At 47.3% G+C, this 19,571-nt stretch overlaps 1 protein-coding gene across 2 annotated transcripts in view; it reads right to left on the reverse strand.

Annotated features, from left to right (window-relative positions):
• Positions 1 to 18,868, reverse strand: part of MTMR14 (myotubularin related protein 14) — a 31,379-nt gene extending 12,511 nt beyond the window's left edge. For both annotated transcript variants that reach the window (XM_085590437.1, XM_021531722.4), the window contains exons 1-16: positions 18,632 to 18,868; positions 18,418 to 18,563; positions 13,993 to 14,101; positions 12,901 to 12,976; positions 12,154 to 12,214; positions 11,541 to 11,663; positions 10,941 to 11,014; positions 8,119 to 8,189; positions 7,328 to 7,402; positions 4,947 to 5,013; positions 3,897 to 3,982; positions 3,582 to 3,658; positions 3,303 to 3,339; positions 1,778 to 1,848; positions 1,109 to 1,158; positions 766 to 904 (exon numbers count right to left, since the gene is read on the reverse strand). In XM_085590437.1, coding sequence (XP_085446563.1) covers positions 766 to 904; positions 1,109 to 1,158; positions 1,778 to 1,848; positions 3,303 to 3,339; positions 3,582 to 3,658; positions 3,897 to 3,982; positions 4,947 to 5,013; positions 7,328 to 7,402; positions 8,119 to 8,189; positions 10,941 to 11,014; positions 11,541 to 11,663; positions 12,154 to 12,214; positions 12,901 to 12,976; positions 13,993 to 14,101; positions 18,418 to 18,563; positions 18,632 to 18,853 — 1,484 coding nt within the window. In that variant the 5' untranslated portion in view covers positions 18,854 to 18,868. The remainder of the gene's footprint in view (positions 1 to 765; positions 905 to 1,108; positions 1,159 to 1,777; positions 1,849 to 3,302; positions 3,340 to 3,581; positions 3,659 to 3,896; positions 3,983 to 4,946; positions 5,014 to 7,327; positions 7,403 to 8,118; positions 8,190 to 10,940; positions 11,015 to 11,540; positions 11,664 to 12,153; positions 12,215 to 12,900; positions 12,977 to 13,992; positions 14,102 to 18,417; positions 18,564 to 18,631) is intronic.
• Between the last annotated feature and the right edge of the window lie 703 nt (positions 18,869 to 19,571).

The following is a 19,571-nucleotide window of genomic DNA, read 5'->3' on the forward strand; positions in this document are numbered from 1 at the left end:
AGCAAGGCTCTGAAATCCCCAAACAGCACCAGAAACTCCACAAGCAAGTCCAAAACCTGTCCCAGAGCAGCAGAGTTGCCAGACACCTTCCCTGCCTACAGACAGACACCTGCATCCCCAGGCAGGTCCTATGTGACCCTCTATCAAGAGGCAGTATTGAAAATTCTGTATTCTCCCCTGGAAATGTCTCTAATCAGTGCTGCAGGCAGGAACCTGCCTTCAGCTCACATGACTGATGCTGGTAGAGGGGCAAAAATTTAGAGGGAATTCTTGGCCACCCAGCCCAGCTCCCACTAACTGCAGACACTCCCCGTGTATAATGTCTTTCCTAAACTCTGATTAAGCTTCATTTTAGGGCAGCTAAACCATCTCCACTTTTCCCTGGGGAGGCTGCTGTGAAATGTAATTTTTCTGGTAGTTTGGAACAATCTTTTAGAAGTAATGAAATCCTTTGTGGATGAAGTTTAACAGTGAAACTGGTGAAAATGAAACAAATATGCTTTACTCTCATCTATGTACAAATTTTGGAGCATCCCTGCAGAACCCTGATAGCCTTTTAATGTGGGGTGGCCTCCAACTTTTGTTGCAGAAGCTCTGGAGTACAAACTGCAGCAAAGCTTCTGACAGTCACATTTTTCTCCCCTCACTGTAAGGAATCCACGCTACAGAGACCAAACCTGGAGGACAAGCCACTGCAGAAATATTTTTTCCATCAGGCCCAGAGTCAGCCCCTTTGTTCAGCCCACCAAATGGTTATCTCCTCACCATGCTGCTTGAGCCTGTGATCCTGCTGGCATCAACTCCACTGCTTCATAGGTAAAGCTCCCAGCTGCTCCAGGGGAACTTTCCATCCCCAGGGAAAAGTCACTGCTCAGGCTTGTGGTGCTGCCTCGGTCTCTCTGCTCTAGAGAAGAAAACAGAGCTACCTGAAGACCAGCTTGGTTTCACTCACTTTCTCTCCCTTTAAGCAATACACTTCCCTGTGCCTTGTGCTCTTGCAAGGCCCCACAGGCAGCACACCTGTTTGGGGTCACCCTGAAGCTGGGAACCCAAGCCTACAAGCAATGAACCATTAGAGCACCCAGGGGCACTGATGCATGACACTCACTGAGCATGCAGATCTCTTCCAGGGTGAAGCCAGGTGGCAAACTCTTCCTTCTGGGGAAGGAAAGACAAAGTTACCTCAGGCACACTTCAGGGCAGGCTGGCCATAGCCAGGTCTCTGTCACACACAGCAGATCAGAATTAGGGGGGAATTAGCTATGCAGGGGCAGAGGGGAGAGGATGGGGCAGTGTGCACTGACTCCTAACAGTTCCAACCCAAACTCCCTATGCTTTTGAGAAGGTGGCAACAGGCAACACTGCACACGATGTGCTTATTCAGAGCATCCAGGGTGGGCTTTGCTTCTTTCTGTCCCTCCTGAGATAAGGTTTTATGCTGGGCAGTCCATTACAAACCAGCCACCCTTCTGTGCCCACCAGTGCCTGATGGAGCTTGCTGTGCAGCCTGCTTGAGCCAGAGCACACATCTCTGGGCTCATCTGTACTAAAGCAGCCATGGACAGTCATTAAGCAGAGAGCACATTTCAGCATGGACAGATTTTCAGAGCACAACGTGGCATCTCACAAGCCTCGGCCCCGTTTTGCAGCCTTCAGAGTGCAGAATAAATTAAAGAAAACTGGGCCAGGACACCAGGGCTTCCATCTCCCCAAAGAAGCAGCACTAACAAGCTCCCTGGCTCTGTAGCCCATGCAGCAGCAAGCACAGGCTCCTTACCTCTGTGACTTCAGAGCAGAGAACTCCTCAGAGGTGATGTGCTTCAGAAAATTGAAGCAGAAAAAGAAAATCTGAGCAAAGGGAAAGAGAAGAGTGGTTCAGGAATGAACCTGAGGCTCCATGCAGCCTCTTATCTTGGTGAGGAGGTGCTGGCAGGAAGGAGATAGCAAAAAATCTGCAGCTACCAGCCTACAGTGTGCCATGGGATGCCACTATCCCATCCTGGGCCTTCTCTTCCATGTAAACTGCCTCTCTGCTCCCTGCCACGGGAAGGCCCAGAAAGGAAGGGGAACAAGAAATCTCCTTATCAATGCCTTGCACACATGCTGCAAGCCCACAGCAGGTACTGATGCCATCAGTGCAGAAAGGAACAGAGATGGCAGCAGCTGCTTATACACCCAGGTGAGCAGCAAACCCAGCAGGACTTGCACAGTTAGAGCCACATGCTCCACCTCAGCAGCAGACCAGTACCACATCTGGAAGCATGAGGTACCTACAGCATTTATGGCCCCAAGCTTGTACCCTGCCACACACCAGTCTGCCCTGCATCATTCACCCCACTGTGCCTCTGCACCCCACCCACCTGTGCAGAGCTGTGCCCTTCTCCTGGGAGAAGTGGGGAGCAGGGAGTGCCAGAGGCAGCCAGGCACCCCTCTCCTGCTGCAGCTACTGACCCCACCCATGACCAAGCAAAGCAGACCTCTCAGGCTCGAGCCAGTACAACTCCAGGAAAAGAATGAATAGGAGGAATGATCCTGACTCTTTCAGGGGATTCTGTACCCCTGAAAGATAGAAAATAGGCCAGGGTCACGTCTGTGCTGTTTGAAGGAGAGGATTCCTTAGTAAGGTAAGTTCAAGGAGCAGGGGAATAGCAACAGGGTTAGACACACACTCCACCTCTTTTCTATTCAGAAATGGTAGTACACTATACTGCAACTATAGTTAGAATAATCTTTTCTTGCTGTTCAGCAGTGAAAGATTTTGAAGATAATTACTTCGACTAATTTTAAGTGTGTCCCAGACTCATATGTGTACCCACAGACACATCCCACCAAACTCACACACCGGAACCAGCACAAGCTGCTCCATGAGCCTGTGATGACATGCAAGCCTCATGCAGCTGCAGCACCCAGGCAGGAGGGCTGGCACTCAGGACAAGCACACAGGACTATCCAGCTTTATTTTCAAGGAGTCACCTTAAGCATCCTTCTCACTGCTGAGCTGGACAGCAAGTCCTAGCACCCTCTGATGTGGGGCCTGAACACTAATGGCACAGGAGAGAAACTGGCAGGAGTGACACCCCCCAACAAAACTGCAGTCTGAGAGAGAAGTAACCCCACAACTTATGCATCACAAAGTGACAGGGCAAGGCTCTTTTCTCACATTTCCAGCACCTGAACAATGTTTTTAGAGCCCAGTCACACCACTGATACTACCAGGAGAAGGCAGTGAATGCTGCTACCATAAACAGATATCCTGAGAACAACGAAGTAGTGCTCAGCCACTGCCCCAGACCAACACTCACCTCTTCTCCTTTACTGAGTCGATCGACTAACATGTGCCTAGAAAGAGAGCAAGGGAAGCTCAGTTACATGCCAGAATTAGCAGAAGAGTATAAGCTGTCAAGAACAGCCAGATGCCTAAGCCCTCAGCTAAAAAAGAAAAGCACCAGCCCTTCTTGTCCCAGCTCACTGGAACCTGCTTAAACATCAACCTTTCACTGTGAACAAAAATCAAAATGATTCCTCAAGACTTCTCCCCTGCCTCACAGGGATGTAATGTGATTAAAACTTATCATGCCTACCCAAAGAGAAACCAGTCATAGGCCACTGTCAGGTAGAGAATCTCAGATGGCTCCAGGGACGTGTGGATCAGCCCATCCTGCAAAGAAAACAACACAGCCTTCAGGCAGCAGCCCTGGGGACTAGAACTTGGGAATTCACGATCTGCTGAAAACCGTCATGGTGATCCAGGGTGCCCATCTTCCTCTACCTGCCTGTGACAGCATGTCCCAAGGAACATTAGCAACATTAACAGCTCCACCACCACTTCCTGGTGACAGTCACTCACCCTCCAAGCAATCAGCCCCACAGACAGAGGAGGGCAGCCAGGTACTCACAGCCCATAAGGAGAGGCGCAATAAGGAGATGAAGAGAGGCGTTCGATCCCAGCCGGATATACAGTGCACCAGGAGCCCGCTGTCATCTGTTCCAGGGGTAGGAAGGAGGAGGAAAAAAAAGGATGATGCAATGAAAGTAATGATTTCTTTATGGCAAATCTGTAGAGACAAGCTACTCTCTGTACCCACAGCCCAGGCTCTAGAGCAGAGCTCAGCCAGAACATTCTGTCTTAAATACAGCAGCCAACAAATTGCTCAGAGTGTCCTGGGCTGTCAGCAGCACCAGCTGATGTGCTGTCCTGATCCTGACAGCTGCTCAGGATACAGAGTCATTAGGTATGAACATCACTTTACTATCCTGAACATACAACTACCCAGCTGTAACCCACTATCACAATCTATTCCTACACTGGTGAGAAAACAGCTTCAGCTGAACATTTTTTTCAGTCTCACTAACCTTCCTACTGCACACTGAGCAGAGGTACACACAAGGCACAAATCCTACACCCTACAGGAAGCCTGCAGTGTGTCCCAGCACAGCTACTGTAGGAGACTATAGCTGGCCATGCTGTCAGAGCCAGCCATGGACCCATCCATCAGTGCTAGGTCACAATACCCAGAGGGAATGGGATGCCACACAGGACAACACTCTTCAAATGCTTGGAGTGTCCCTGGTGAAAGGGGCTCTTAAAAAGGCACCAAATGGGATCCTGTGTTGGCGAGACAAAACACAGGTAACCAGCAAAACAAGAGCAAGAGTCAAAAAGCAAAGACACAATACTCCTTCTCTTCAGGTTTAAAGTAGTAAAAAAATAGGCTAAGTTTTCAGATATCCCTTCATATTCAGGAAGTTTTCAAGGAATCAGCAAGTCCCTTTCTAAGAGGGAAGTTGGAGTTCTGAGATGGTAGGACCATCATCCTGTTTTGAAGGGAATTAAAAGTGACTTCTGTACTGGGAGTTGATCCACAGTGGCACTAAGACCATCAGCTGTTCTTCCAGGGATAGTGACTGCTCCAGTTACACTGCTGGGAGCAAGAAGTTTGCCTTACCATCACTATTGATAATGGAGATCAGCAGCTTCAGGTAGTTCTGTGTCTGTTGAATGAGGTCCCAGCTCTGCAGAAAGAGGAATGTTGATGGTAAGGCTCTGCCCACAGCAAAAGGCTGCTCTGCACTTCAGAGCTGCTCTACCCAGAATAGCAGCAAACCAGAAATAACCATGTGGCCATTCATCAAGGTGACAGACTTCCCCTTTGTATCAATCCCCCCACCCTCTGCAAAAGTCACTCTGGGACAAGATACCTGGTAGACAAATAAAACAATAAAAGGCCATATCTACTGTCCTCCTGGCTGGCAGAGGAGCTGCTTTGCCTGCAGCCCCAAAGCTGCAAGCAGCCCATGCTCAGAGAGGCAGCAAACACCTGCAGAGCACTGACCCAGTTCTGCACACGTGCACTTTTCCAAGTGGCTGAGCCACATTCCAGCCACATGTGCAAAGCCAGCAGCACAATGGGATGTGCAGGCCAAGGCAGCGGCCTGTTCCCACAACCCAAGCACTTTCCTCAAAACTCTGTGGTGCTTGAAAATGTCCCCAGCTGGCTGCTGACCCTCACCCACCCTCCAGACAGGCACTGGACTTCTTCAGTAACCCCCAAGCAGCAGCAGAACTACAGAAGGCTCTGAACTCAAGAGGACTCCAGTACTACAGGACATACAGGTGAAGAGCATCAGAACAAGCCCAAGTTTGTCACTTGACCATCACATCACGAGCAGATGCAGGGAATTTCAGTGGTTTGATCAGAACCAGGACTAGCTCATGGGAAATAAGATAGCATTGGCAAGGAAGAAGCAGAGTGAGACAGATTTCATGGCAGAAGTGTTAGTGGTGACCACAAGCACCAGAACCCTCGCCGTGCACCTGCACATGTGCACATCTGTGTGTAACCACACTGAAGACTAGTGTCAGACAAAGAGCATACTGCTCAACTGTGAAGCCTGCAGAGCCCAAAACATTAGGGAAAACGGGGAACACAGTCAGCCTGCAGCAGAAAAACACATAATTACAAAATCTTTTATCTGCCCAATTTAATCCATCTTCTGCTTATTTTAGAAGGCATCATCCAGTTATCCAGTCTGATCCCTCTGTATCATGAATGAGAAAGTTTTCTTCAGTTGCCCCATGTAAAGCCTGAGGCTTGCACTTGGCAACATCTTTGCCCAGAGAAGCATCTCAAATAGGGGTGACAGCTCGTTACTCCTTTGGCAGCATGTTCCAGCAGATTATCCTCAAAAGTAATGTGCAAGACTGTTTTTCCTTATCTGAAGGCTTGATTTCAGATGCAGATATTGCCTCCTGTGCAGCTCTTCTTCCCCAGATCAAAGAGTGCTTTAGAATTACTATTTTCTCCCTAAAAATGTACTTACACATTAATCACCTTAGTGATTAGCTAAACAGACTTAGAACTTCAGTTTTGAGTGAAGCATGTTCTCCAAGCCTCAAATGATTTCTGCATCTATTTATTACACCCTCTTCAGTTTTTAATATCCTTTTTAAAATACAGGCTGCTCAGTATTCTAGTGAACAAGTCTCTAGCCATACACAAGCTCTAGTTCTATTAGCTCTTCTTCAAGTTTTCTGTGATTCTGCTTATGCTGACACTTAAACAGTATTTACATCACTGACAACAAACACTGGCCCAGCACAGGGAGCTCTGCTGGTTCTGTGGTGCTTCCAGCCACAGGGCACAATAATATTACATGCTCCAGCACAGTTAATCCCCACAAAACCTGGTAGATCCACTGATGTGTGAAATAGAGCATACTAATCAGCAGTATAAGGTGATACTTCCTAGTGTGAACAAAGGTAGACTTTGAAGCTTGAGCAAACAGAAGAGTTCAATTACTGTTTGCCATGCTGTCCATAGTAAGGAGTGGAGACCTGCCATGGCCAGTTATGATCCTCTACTCCTCTTCCTTAGGAAGGCACCTTGCATACCCATGCAGAAGGTGCCCAATCCCTTGGCCCAGCTCAGAGGAGAAGGTTGACCTCTGTCATGACTTCCCACAGCCAAGGCAGTCTGCCCAGGGCAGGCCTACATCGAGCTGAGACTGAGAACAGGTAATACTGCTTTCTGTTTCCCATCTTGTTCCTTACATTTGTTAGCAACCTATCTCCCTAATGGATTGCAAATTTTTGAAAGCTACATTAAAAGGTTTGACTTTACAGTCAGCTGCCTTGGGGCACAGCAAGCCACGGAGCTTTTGGGTACAGGATTTCCATTGCTGTTCTGAACTGCCAGGCAGCCTTGCCCCACTGGGATGGTAGAAAGTGAGCTGGATTACAGCAATAGGAGCAAGTCAGATTTCAAACCTCTCCTGATCCTTCCTGAATACATTCCTGATCTCCCACAGAGATATCCACTTTGCTCACCTGGTACTCGCTCCAATCAATATTCAGAGATTGGGTCAGAGAGACTGGGATACTTAATGGAGCATCTACATAGTCCTGTAAAAAACCCAGACACAGTTAGTCAGAGAAAAGTCACGACTCAAAGGGCCTGAGTTCCAGAAAAAAAACAAAAAAAACCCCAAACAAACAAAAAAAACACCCAAAAAACAAAAAAAACACACGCACACAAAAAAAAACCCACAAAAAAACCCCTCAAAACAAAACAAAACAAAAAAACAAAAAAAAACCCCGAAAAACAAAAAAAAACACAAGACAACAAATGCCAAATGGTGCATGAGAAGAAAACATGTCAGCAAAGCATCTTTGGATGTAAAATCCTGAAGATGTAAGAATAAACTCAGGTTCTTGGAAGGACTAATGGATCAGAGGAGCTTTTATGTGCTCCCAACAGTGAAAGCTGGGCATATTAGTCTCTAAATTTCTACAAGACTGCCCCACTCAACCATCCCCTCCAGCAGGAGACAAAATATGAAGAAAAGACCAAGAACCAAGGCTTTCAATAAGGTCAGAATTCAAAACTGGGAGCAACCCACACCTTCCATCCTAAACTTCAGGATAATGATTCATTTATTCTACATTTGAATTTTACAACCAATAATTTAGTACATTCTGTATCTGTTTTCTTTGTCCTGTTGATTTCCTCCTTGTGATTAGAAATAGGCACATGACATACAGACCATCACCAAGGAACCAGGAGGCAAGACTCAAACCCAGTAAAACACAGAGCTCTCCATTTTGCAACATCCATGTACCTGTTTCCAGTTAAATATGAGACCTTCAGCTGTATAATCCCGGTCTTTGTAGTCCTTAAAAAATTCACAGCCTGCAAGAAAAGGAGATAATGAACAACAATTCAGCTAACTGGTATCTAACAAGTGAAGTGCCTGTGGGACTAGGAGTGCTGGCAGCCCCAGGCTCTAGAAATCCAAACCAATCAAAACTGCTGCCTGTGGGAGGAGAAGAGCAGTAATCCTCAGTACACTGTGTAGCACAGCCTCCAGCAATAACAGCCCAGGGCACTTAGCAGTGCAGACACTCACACAGCAAAGGGCAAACTCCAACTACAGCAAATGGGGAGCTTGAAGGACTGATTTAATTTTTTCCTGAACAAAAGGTTTCAGCAAGGAGCTATGTTTTGCAGGGCCTTGGACTTCCACACAGATCTAAGGCATCAGCTTGACATGCTGAGTGAGAAGGAACCACCAAAAGAAGGTGCTGACAGAGCCCCAGGGAAAGCCAACTTTCACAGGGCATCTGCTGCAGGTAACAAGAAAGGGCTCTGTCAGAGGTGGCTTGATTTCCCTCACATTTAAGTCTTCTCTTTCAAACATGGGATTTACCCCACATGAAGGAAGCGGATACATAACCACTTCCAAGCTGTCCCCCAAGCACTCCCCTCCTGAAGTGTGTCCTTTGGCTCAGCTCTTCTCAAACAACTCTTTGAAGTCTCTGCTGCAAGCCGCAGTCACTTAGTCACAGCTGAGCAGCACCATTAGCACTGCGGCTGCCTGCAGGCTACAGGAAACACCTCTGCCAGTGTGCTGTGCACACCTCAGCAGTGCCACAGTGTCCACACCACCCAGACACCCCTGTGTCAGGCACACATGGAGAGAGATTCCTGCCCTGCAAGTCACAAGTAACTTCAATGGAAAAAAAAAAAAAAACAAGAAAAGAATCTGTGCAAGGATAGGACTAATCCTCCAGGACACAGTCTGTCAGTTGAGATCTAACTCCAGTTAAACAATGACTTCATGCAAAGAATGGGGGATTATGGCATAAGTGTTGGCATCCACAAATACCAAAAGCTTCTACAGATACCCCATTTTAACTCATGTCTTTCACTCCAGACAGTTCTTACTCTTCACTTGGTAAAATCTGGATGGCTCAACCCAAAGAGTTAATGGAGTGAATGGAGTTAAACACAGTTGGTATCTGGTCCCCAGGTTTTGTGCTACTCCCCAGGGTTCAGTATTGGGGCCTGTTTAATATCTTTACTGATGATCTGGATGAGAGGATCAAATGCACCCTCTGCAAGGAGTGGAGTCACTAGCCCTGGAGGTATTTAAAGACAGGCAGATGTGGCACTCAGAGACACGATTTAGTGGGGGACTGGGCAGCACTGAGTTAATGATTGGACTCAATGCTCTTAAAGCTCTTTTCCAACCACAGCAATTCTATGACTCTGTTTGGACACTGTCTTGCTCACCTAAGGCAACAGGATCTCAGAATAACTTCAGAAACAAATTACAAAACAGAAATTCTTTCAGTGCAACCCTGGAAACATCAATAAGAATGTATCACGGCATTTGGCCAGTCACTAGAGGGGTTGCTGATCCTTAGATGTGTATGCCTTAGATTTAACAGAATGACAACATTCCCCCATGGACCAGCACTGATGAAATCAGGCAACATCTGCAGGGAGTATTTGCAGATTTATAAGGTTTATCTCCAGCATGGCAGTGAAGAGCTGCTAAAAGAAACCAGCTGTCCCGGAGGGAATAAGAAGAAGGACCATCACTGAATAATATTGCTTACCATATGCAGATTCCCATACAGAAAAAAACTCTGCAGCTTAACTCTATAGATTCACTTCTTCATTTCTTACAGCCCTACAAAAGACCTGTGTACACAATCTTTCTCATATTCCAAGTCTGGTGATGTATGCAGCAGCAACATATATCTGTCCTATGTACTATAGAAACCAGTAAAACTCTTATTTCTGTACATTTTGGCAACCTGAATGGCAAACTTGATAGAAATCTTCATGCAGGTTCTCTGAATTGTCACTAATTTCTGTGTAAAATGAAATACACCTTTAAAAAATGTTTAAGAGTAACAACTAGCAATCAAGGAAAAGTCTGGGTCTGGATCATCCACCAGAGTTTTCCTGGTTCTGGTTTTTTCTCCTCTCCCTTTCTTTGTGCACTAGGGAGAAAGAAGAGTCTGCAGACAGACCTCAGGCACAGCAGCCTCACATCTGATCTTGTCTCCAAGCCTGACATCAGCAGGCAGCAGGAATATTCAGCTCATCTGTAAGAGTGTGAGTGACCCAGCAGCGGTTGCTAGGCACAGGGATGGAAACAGCCAGGGAGACAGGCTGCAAAGGGCTGCCTCTGTTCTACACTGCAGGCCCAGGTGAACTGTTCTGCAAGCACTGAGATTTCTTACAGTGGAGCTCTGGAACACTAGAGTAGAAATGACCCTTACAAATTTGGTCTTTACATAACAAAGAACAAGATATCTATTTTGCATCAAGTAGTAGTTTAGTGTTGCAGAGATGTCAAAGGCCATCTTAACCAGCTCTACCTCTGGGACTTTTCCTCTGTACTTGAATTAATAAGGACTGCTGAGAATTATTTTGCCACCTCAAAGAGTGCCTAATGCTGACTCACTGCCAGAGCATCCAGGTTCATTGCACTGTTCTCAGTTTAAATGAGTTTTTCTCGAGAAGAAACAAAGGAAACATTCAGCAAGTCACAGCCATTTACATATACACATATAGAGTTATTTCCCAGTCCCCAGAAACAGATTGTCATCTGTCCCTTGTGAATCCCTCTGGACATCATTCCTGTACCTGGATATGGGATGGAGAGAAGTGTGAAATCAGCATAACGTTGAGCTTTGTCCACCTTCTCAGAAGACGTCACGCTGCACAGGACAAGAGGAAAACAGCAGATATTTACAAGTGTTTTTTGCACAGACACCAGCACCCAAAAAACTACCTGCTGCATCTCCCTTGGCTAAGATTTGACTCAGTTGCGAGCAGGGGCAGAACTTACTCAGCACATGCACATAAATAGGTACAGCCCAAAATCACTAAAGCTTTTCTCTGAGCTAAATAGGAGAAACAGCTCCCTCTGTGCATAGGAACAGAGGGTTCTGTTGCTGTCTCCCTTCTGAAGGGGTGACTGCCTCATTACTATAAGCTTTACAGGGAAAAAGCCATTCAGACTGCAGGAGACAGATAAAAGCAGCTATGTTGGACATTGATACAGTTTTCTGTGGCCTAAAACCTTGGGGTTTTCTTTACAGCAACAACTAACCTATCCTGCTGTAGGATTCTTCCAGGGACTGCTCACAGGGTGCTGAGTGCACACCTGCCAGCAATCCACATGTAAGGGCTACACTAGCTGCAATCCAAAGCCTGCACAAAAACAAATGAACCCAGACTCACTTCAAGCCAAATTTCACCTTCTTGTTTTCCACCATCAGGTCACAGATGTATCGGACAGACAGGTATCGAAGCAGCTTGATGTCGTGCCCTCTGACCTTGTCAAACAGCTGGGAGTCTGCATTTCTGCAAGACAGAACAAGGCAAGCAAGGTGAGCATGGTAGACTGACCAAGCTAAGTCTGATTCTTCCCAGCTGAGCCACAGTTCTTCCCTGAACCACTTCTAGACATAAGCAGCATGAGCCAAGTCAGACTCTGCAAACTGACACTGCAAGGTTTGTGCTCACGGTCCCTTCCCACATCTCACTTTCTACAGCCTGGAGATGTAGTTTTGGACGAAGTTAACACAGCCATGCCCTTCAAATTAGTTTTTCATGGCTCTACACATTCCTGTCTCCAGCCCTTCCCTCTAGCAATAGATTAGCAGCTTCAGCTACACTAGGTTCAGCCAGCCATTAATACTCAAGACTCTTTTCCAAAAGCAAGGAATATAAGACCTTGAGCCTGGTGATGGGTCTCAAGCCTGTGCCCAAAACCCAAACTAGAAAAGAGCAAAGTGAATGGCTGAGCCAGTCAGCAAACTCCCTTTTCCTCATCCCAATGATGCATACAAACCTAAGCGCAGAGTCTTCCTCAGAAATGTCTTCTGCATCTGCCCAAGCATCATCAGAACCTCCTGCAAGAAAGGCATTAAGAAGTGAAGCTTTTGTAAAACAACTCAATCCCCAATCTGACAAGATATGTATACAAACAAAAAGGTCATGGTTTGGTGTCTTCTCTTCATACCTAAGTGTGGTTCCCCACATTTCCTCTTTCTGAAAATCTTGTTTGCTAATGTAGCCCTCTCTTTCCTTGTCATTGCAAAGTACCTGGGCAGGTCAAACCCATGACTGATAGCCAGAGGATACCTCAAAAATGGTATGCATGCTTTTTTAAAGCCAAGTTTCAGCTCCCACACTACAGACACCCACTTACTCCCCTGAAGAGCTTTCCCTGCAGTCCAGTATATCTCACCATTAGCAGCAATGATTCAAGCAACAGCAAGTTCTAATCCTCTTTCCTTCATTATTCCCATCCCCAGTGTTTGGAAATTGGTACCCTGAATCCTCTGGCATGCCTTTATTTGCCTGCATGTTTCCTGTAACTCACTCTTCAACCTCAAGCTCTTTCATCACTGAGATTCTTACGAGCTAGAAATGGACACGAGGTTTCAGTCTTCACTCTGTTATGCCAAGTCTGATACAAGCAGCCCATCCTAGAGCTCCCACTGGTCTTGGAAAAAGCTTAGCCTCATGTGTAGGTCTCTGTCCCAGCACTGACCAGCCTCACCATGCAGACAGTGACAAATGGCTCCTTACTCACCAGAGAAGATATAGTTGTAGCCAGTGCGCCCATAGAGCTCTCCCCAGCCAGCCAGTGTTGCTGATCTGCAAATATGCTGGAGGAAGATTTTTTATTAATCACACAGGCTCCAGGAGTCTTTCCCTTACCATGCTTATATGCTGTCAGGTTACATAGAAAGAGTTGGTATCTACAGCTATCACCTCTCAGCTGTCTGCCCTGCAACCCTGGTCCAGACTGAATTCTCCAAACACAGCAAACTGCCAAGTGCCTTTATCTGTAGCTAGTTTTTAAATCATATTTTCATCTTTAGTTCTCCAATGCATTAATACAGTCAGTTCCTGCCAATTTAGCAACACATGCTCTGTTAATACCCTGCTTGAGCCTTATTTCCACATTCCTCTGGATGAGATTATGGATGGTCCCAAGATGACTCTGGGCTGTTCACTCCTGCAGAGAAAGGTCAGCAGATGCAGCCCACAATGGCTTCAGTCAAGCTAGATTAAAATTGTCACAGGTATGATTTTGCTATTCATACAGTGTTTCTAAATTCAACTAAGAAAACTGAATTAAGGTGCTTAAATTCTAAATGAGACTATTCCTACACGGCTTCAACATATCTTAAGTAATTCACATAAAAATTAATCTAATCTCACTTTCTTATAGATCCCCTTGCAGACAAGCCCACACATTCATAAGACCATTTATGCAATCTTGCCTCTCAAGGGAACAGACAAAGGAAACTTCTCTGGAGAGAGAAAAGTTCCTCAAAGGGAGCTGCTGGGAAGAGTAAGGGACAAACAGGAACAATAATTATCTTTTCCTCTGAAATGCCAAATTTCTTAAGGACTTCAGAAAGCACAAACATAGGAGAAAAAAAAAAAACAGTTAGCTCTTTGGTGCAAGGCTCATGATTTGGTGGGAGAGAACAGCCTGAAGTGCCCACAGAGAGCTTAAGCAATTGCTCCCTGCTGCTACAGGCTGTCTGCTTGTACCTAAGCACAGATTTTTACACCATTTGGAAAAGTGACAAGTGACTGATGGCTTCACAGTTCAAATGGCAGAGATAAAGGAAATTTTCTCAGTAAAGACAGGTAATCCATGAGACTTTACCTTTCCCTTGTACAGAATGACTGGGCAAACAAAGCGTCCTCTACACCTGGCCATCTTACTCCGGTTGATGAGGTCCTGCAGTTTGCCAACCTGCACAGTGCTCTCATACCTAGTGGGCAGAGATTCAGGTCAGTACACAGAGCATCTTCTCACATGTCTTCCAGCAAAGCTGCTGTTGACACCCTGGGCTGGGATCCCATCCCTTTCCCTAGAAGTCAGCTCTCAATTTAGTATGCATGAAAACACTTTGAGAATTGCTTCTGCTGCGGTACAACACATTTGGACACTTTTCTGGCTCCTTTTTTTTATTTGGAAATGCATAGTACATGACAGCACCATCAGGAAGTGGCAATATGAGCACCACCAGTAGGGCCTGCCACAGACTAACACGTGGATTACTAGGGAAGGACAGTCAGTGACTACAAAAATAGATTTTCTGTTTTCCCTGTATCATCTTTCCATTCAAAAGCAGCTCAGCACTACCATCATAGTGAACTCACTATCAGAGGGATAGTTTTGGAAGAATAAAAGAAATATAGCAGAAAATCAAATTTTGAACAATGCATGATCCTCAAACATTTGTGTTACCAGGTAATTAAACAACTAAATCAGCTAGTGTGTTGAGCAGGGTACTTAGATTGTCAGCTGCATCTGCAGAATTACATTTTGTTTGGTTTTCTTGTTGAAGTTAAAATAGAATTGTGTTTCATACCAGGAGACATTTTGGAAACATGTTAAAATTGCTCCAGCTTGCCTAAGTACCAGCCCACATTTGACAGGAATCCAAACTCACTTCTGAACTACACAGACCTCAAGGAGGAACTGTCAATGTAGAGAGGACTAGAGCTGGAATTGGAGAAGTATCCAGAGTGAAATATTAGAAATTAGGTTAAGTCTGGACATACAAAACTACATGGCTATGCACCTGGAGATGGTTAACAAGAATTTCCAGTTAGCCTTTCCAGTAACGGAGCACAGTAGAAGAGGCAGATGAACTGCCTGATCTCTGGATGTTAAAACATTATCAACATGGTAAACTTGAGAAAGAGGAAAAATAAGACCATGGAGATGTAGAAGAGATGTAGAAGTACCAGCATTAGCGTGCAGAGCACAGGCTCTCAGCTCAGCTAAATCATCTGATTCTAGTGACCCACCCCTGCCTGAAGAGGCACAGGAAGGTGAGTAGGACAGCCAAGGGAGAGTCTGTGCTGCAAGAGAAACCACCAGGGTCTGATAGAAAGAGCAGATAAAGATGAGCAGATGCACAGCAAGATGTGCATCAGGGTGAAGGAGAGCACATGGAGGAGGAGGAGAACTCAAACACTAAGCACAACACTGGCCTAGGAATAAATTAATATCTTTACAATGGAAGTTAACTAAAGTTGCAAAACTTCCGAATTCACCGAGAGCATGGAGCAATGGACCAGCAGCTGCCATTCTGGGAACAGTTATAAAAAATAATCTATTATTAAAATGGAAACTGATCTGTTTATGGAAAATATAATACAAGGTGGTGCCAGTAGAAGCAGGAAAACAGAAAACAAGACTTCCAAATACTTTTTTTTTAATAGAAGGATTTGGTTCTCAGAATTCATAGTGGTGCTTTAAGTTTTTCATGTTTTCCTGCATATACAATGATTTTGCTGTCCAACTCCAAAGACCTTTGACAAATACCAGAATTTAAAGAGCAAAAACTCAAGCTAATCTTCTTTAAACAATGTGAACATGAGGGTGCTAATTGGAAAGGCAGGAAAATGTGAGCAAGTGTGAGAAGAGTTGCCTTTGTGTATACTTCCCAACACCAAATTATTCTGAAATTCAAAAGATTTTGATGCAGATTTGGTTGTGGGACTGTTTTTAAATGAATGCATGCAATTAAGTGATGTATCATATCCTGCACTCTGCTCCAGTTCCTTCTATGTTTCCTTTGCAAAAGCAAATATGGAGGGAGACAATAACTTAAATGCAGCGTTACCAAAATAGTTCCACAGCACTGCTTTCAAGAAGATGAGAGTTAGCAAAAATGAAATACCTGAAATATCAGAAATTATAAGAGAAGCACCTCTCTGGGAGCTGAGACAACACAGGTTTCACTCACTCCACTCCCCAGGAGAGGTTTCTGCAGCACTTGTGAGTGAGTCTGAGCAGCCTGGCAGGAGCCCAGGACACGGAGTGAGCGGGAAGCCCTGCACCCTGCTGGGGACATGGAAGGATAAGCCCCTCTCCCAGGCACACCACTGTTCCTTGGGAAGCCTGCACACACACTGGAGAGACCCGCTCTGCCATCAGTCATGGCTGTGCTACAAATGATGCTCTCAGATCTTCTCATCTCAATAACCACCCGCAGTAATGCAAGAGATGAACGTGGTAAACAAACATAGTTGTATCAAGACTCTGGCAGCAAGGGGGAAGCTGCTCTGAAGAACAGGTGTAATGCTTCTACAGGAGCTAGTGGTTAATTGGAGCATAAACAGGAATAAAATCTAAAAAAAAAGGTTCAAAACACACAGAATTCCTTCTGCACCTGCCTGGATTTCAGAGTACTGTTAGCAAACTTTGATCAAGCAAAGTCTTTCTTCCACGAGCTGCCCAGCTACAGAATGAACTGATTTGGGTTAAAAAAGTATCAATTTTTTGTTGTTTCCCCACATGGCTCCAGAAGCAGCTGTACTGACAGAAATGATGGTACAGCAAAGAGTTTGTACACATGAAAACTGCTTCCAAAGCACCTCAGTATTCTCAGAGTTTTGAAGCTTCAAGTAGATCTTACCAGCTGATTAAAACCATTACAAAGATAAAACCAGAAGCCTTCAAGGCCTGGTGGGTGGGGCCCTCAGCAACCTGATCTAGTGGAAGTTATCCCTGCCCATGGCAGTAGGGGTTGGAACTGGATGACCTTTAAGATCCCTTCCAACTAAACCATTCTATGGTTCCACAAGAGGCAGCCAGAGACTCAGTCCTGGATGGAGTGTCCTGCTTACTGAAAGAGGTTCTTGCCTTCCATAACACAAGACGTGCAATGGTCTCTATTTCATAATTATTCCATAGGAGTAAAATGATTAAACTAAAACCCGCATTTGTCTAAAAATCACTTGGCAGCTTTTACAAAAATCATCACACTGAAATCAGGAGAGTGATAATGAAGTGTAGTGTGTTTTTTTGACTCTCTTTCGGACAGCAAATCAAAACCTGCCAAGAATCACTATAAATACAGTTAAGTGTCACTACTGGCTTGCAAAGGTCACAGAAGAAAATGGGGCACCACATGTAAGTACTCTTGTTTTGAATAGCTGTCAAAAAAATTAAGCATCCTGTCCTCCTTCAAGAGCAGGAAAAGCAGAAGCATTCAGTTTCTCTTCCTTAAAGCTTCCTCTAGTTGCATTTAACAGCTTCAAACCTCAGCTTCCTGTTTTTTTTTGCAGCAAGGGGTTTAAGCTTTTCTAATCTCATCCAACTGTTAGGGAGAAACTCTCCCACCTGGCAGTCAGTTCTGGCTGGTTTCCAAAGACCCCCTCCTACAGCACCCAGCCTACATGCCAGCTGATGGTTTTCCTTCCTCAGGCAAAGCAGCTGGACATGTGAGAAGGACTTGTTGACCCTTCTTTTGAACACATTACTCTCCTCATGGACACACAGTCAAGACTGCAAAACTGCATTATGTTTTGTTGAAGAAAACAGTAAAAACAAGAGACTGTGGTTGGAGCTGGAAGGAGCAGCTCAGCCAGAAGCGAGAACAATGTGATCCTGAGCGTGTGGGTCAAAGTCCAGAGATGTGCTGGTTCAGATGCGCACCAAACTGAACAAGTGTTTCTCATTAGCTTGCTAAACCTCAGCACCCACTGACCTATTCACCATGGTGGGAAGAGATTAAATAACCTGGAATTTTGTCTGGAATGACAGAAATATCTCTCCAGACTGTCTTGTCTGCCTAGCCCCTATCAGACCCCCTGCTCCAAGATGATTTGCAGACTAAAACTTCCCACATCAGAGGCCTTGCTTAAAGACCACAGGCACTTCTTCATCAAGGCAGGGAGAGCATCACACAGGCTTGCTCACAACTTTGAGCCTGCAGGCGAGCTGCAACACAACCATCACCAGGAGCCAACGCTGTGCTCAGGTTTACTCTAGGGCCACATGTGCCCGGGAGCACACCCGTTTCCTCCACAGCCCCCGAGTAACAGGTTCAGCCTGGCAGCTTTCACCACGGCGGCCCAAGAGCCCTGGGAGGAGCCCCACGGGAGCTCGGCAGCCCCGGCAGGCAGCGAGGGGAGTCCCGGAGCGGCTGACACCACCGGCTATAATTAGCGCAGCGCAGCCCGCAGGGCTTCCCCGGCCGGCGGGAGCGCCCGGCGCGGAAGCTCCCCGGGACAACAACTCCGCCGGGCGACAGCTGCACGGGACGGGACACGGGAACCGGGGCCTTACGAGTCACGGCCGGCGCCGGCGTCGCGCTCCAGGAAGACGATGTGCCGCGGGTAGTGGGCGCAGACCTCGCCGTGCACGTTGGGGATCACGCTGTAGCGATAATCGCGGCCGAAGAGCTCCAGGCACCGCCGCTCGATCCGCTCCACCTGCGCAGAGCCACCGCTCAATGCCCGCCGCGCCGCTCCCCGCGCCCACCGCGCCCCGGCGCCCTCACCTTGGCAGCGGCGGCACCGCCGCCGTCCTTGGCGCGGTACTGCGCCCGGGAGAACTCCAGCAGCAGCTCGGCCAGGGAGCGGTCCCCGGAGCCCGCCGGGGGGCAGCCGCGGGCCGCCGCCGCCGCCATGGCCGCGCCGCTCACCGCCGCCGCGGGCCCATCGTCCCGCCCGCCGCTTCCGCCCGCCCGCGCCGCGCCCCTTCCGCCCGCTCCCGGCGTCATCGCGGCGCGCCGCGCTCCGCCCCGGCGTGCCGAGCCCCGCGCCGGGCACCGGGCGCTGCTCCGACACCGCCTTTACACCTGCAAAGAGACGGGCAAACGCTGTTAGGCCTTGCCGAGCCGCTCCGAACGTGGCGCCGGCCGGCGTGCCCGGGGCGCTGCCCGAAAGGCAGAATCCCGGGGCGGGTTTCGATTAGAGAAGCCTCTCCCGGAGTGTGGTGGCACGCTCTGAGCCCGTGGCGGAGGAGTTGCGGGGTGAGCGGCATCGCTGCCCAGAACACGGCTGAGGGCGGCGCTGGCTCGTGTGCCCGGGCAGTGGCACGGAGCCAGCTCGGGCTGTGCATGCACCGCCCGTGACGGGCACTGCCCGTGCCCAGCTGGAGGCACACGGCTCCTTGTGGTTTTTATGTGCATTTGTCTAATTTGCAAATCAGCTGTGAATCTTCACAAACATTTCATGACAGCCGAGTTCAACTGCAGCTAATGCTGTGCATCTCGTTGCCTGAGAATGAAACTGGCCCGACTCGGTTTGGTCTCTGCTGGGTTGGGGACCGGTGTGAGGCTGGCGGGGCTGCGGCAGGATTTCGCAAGGGCACCTGCCGGCATGTAAGTGCTGACAGCTTGTGTGACACTACTGGCACAGCCACTTACCCCAGCCCAGTCATCCCCCACACCTAGCCTGGCGCACGTTGTGCACCCCAACCCTGTCGCCACATCTGAC

This window comes from Lonchura striata, chromosome 12 (genome assembly GCF_050655825.1).
Source record: "Lonchura striata isolate lonStrDom1 chromosome 12, ASM5065582v1, whole genome shotgun sequence".
NCBI classification, from domain to species: domain Eukaryota; kingdom Metazoa; phylum Chordata; class Aves; order Passeriformes; family Estrildidae; genus Lonchura; species Lonchura striata.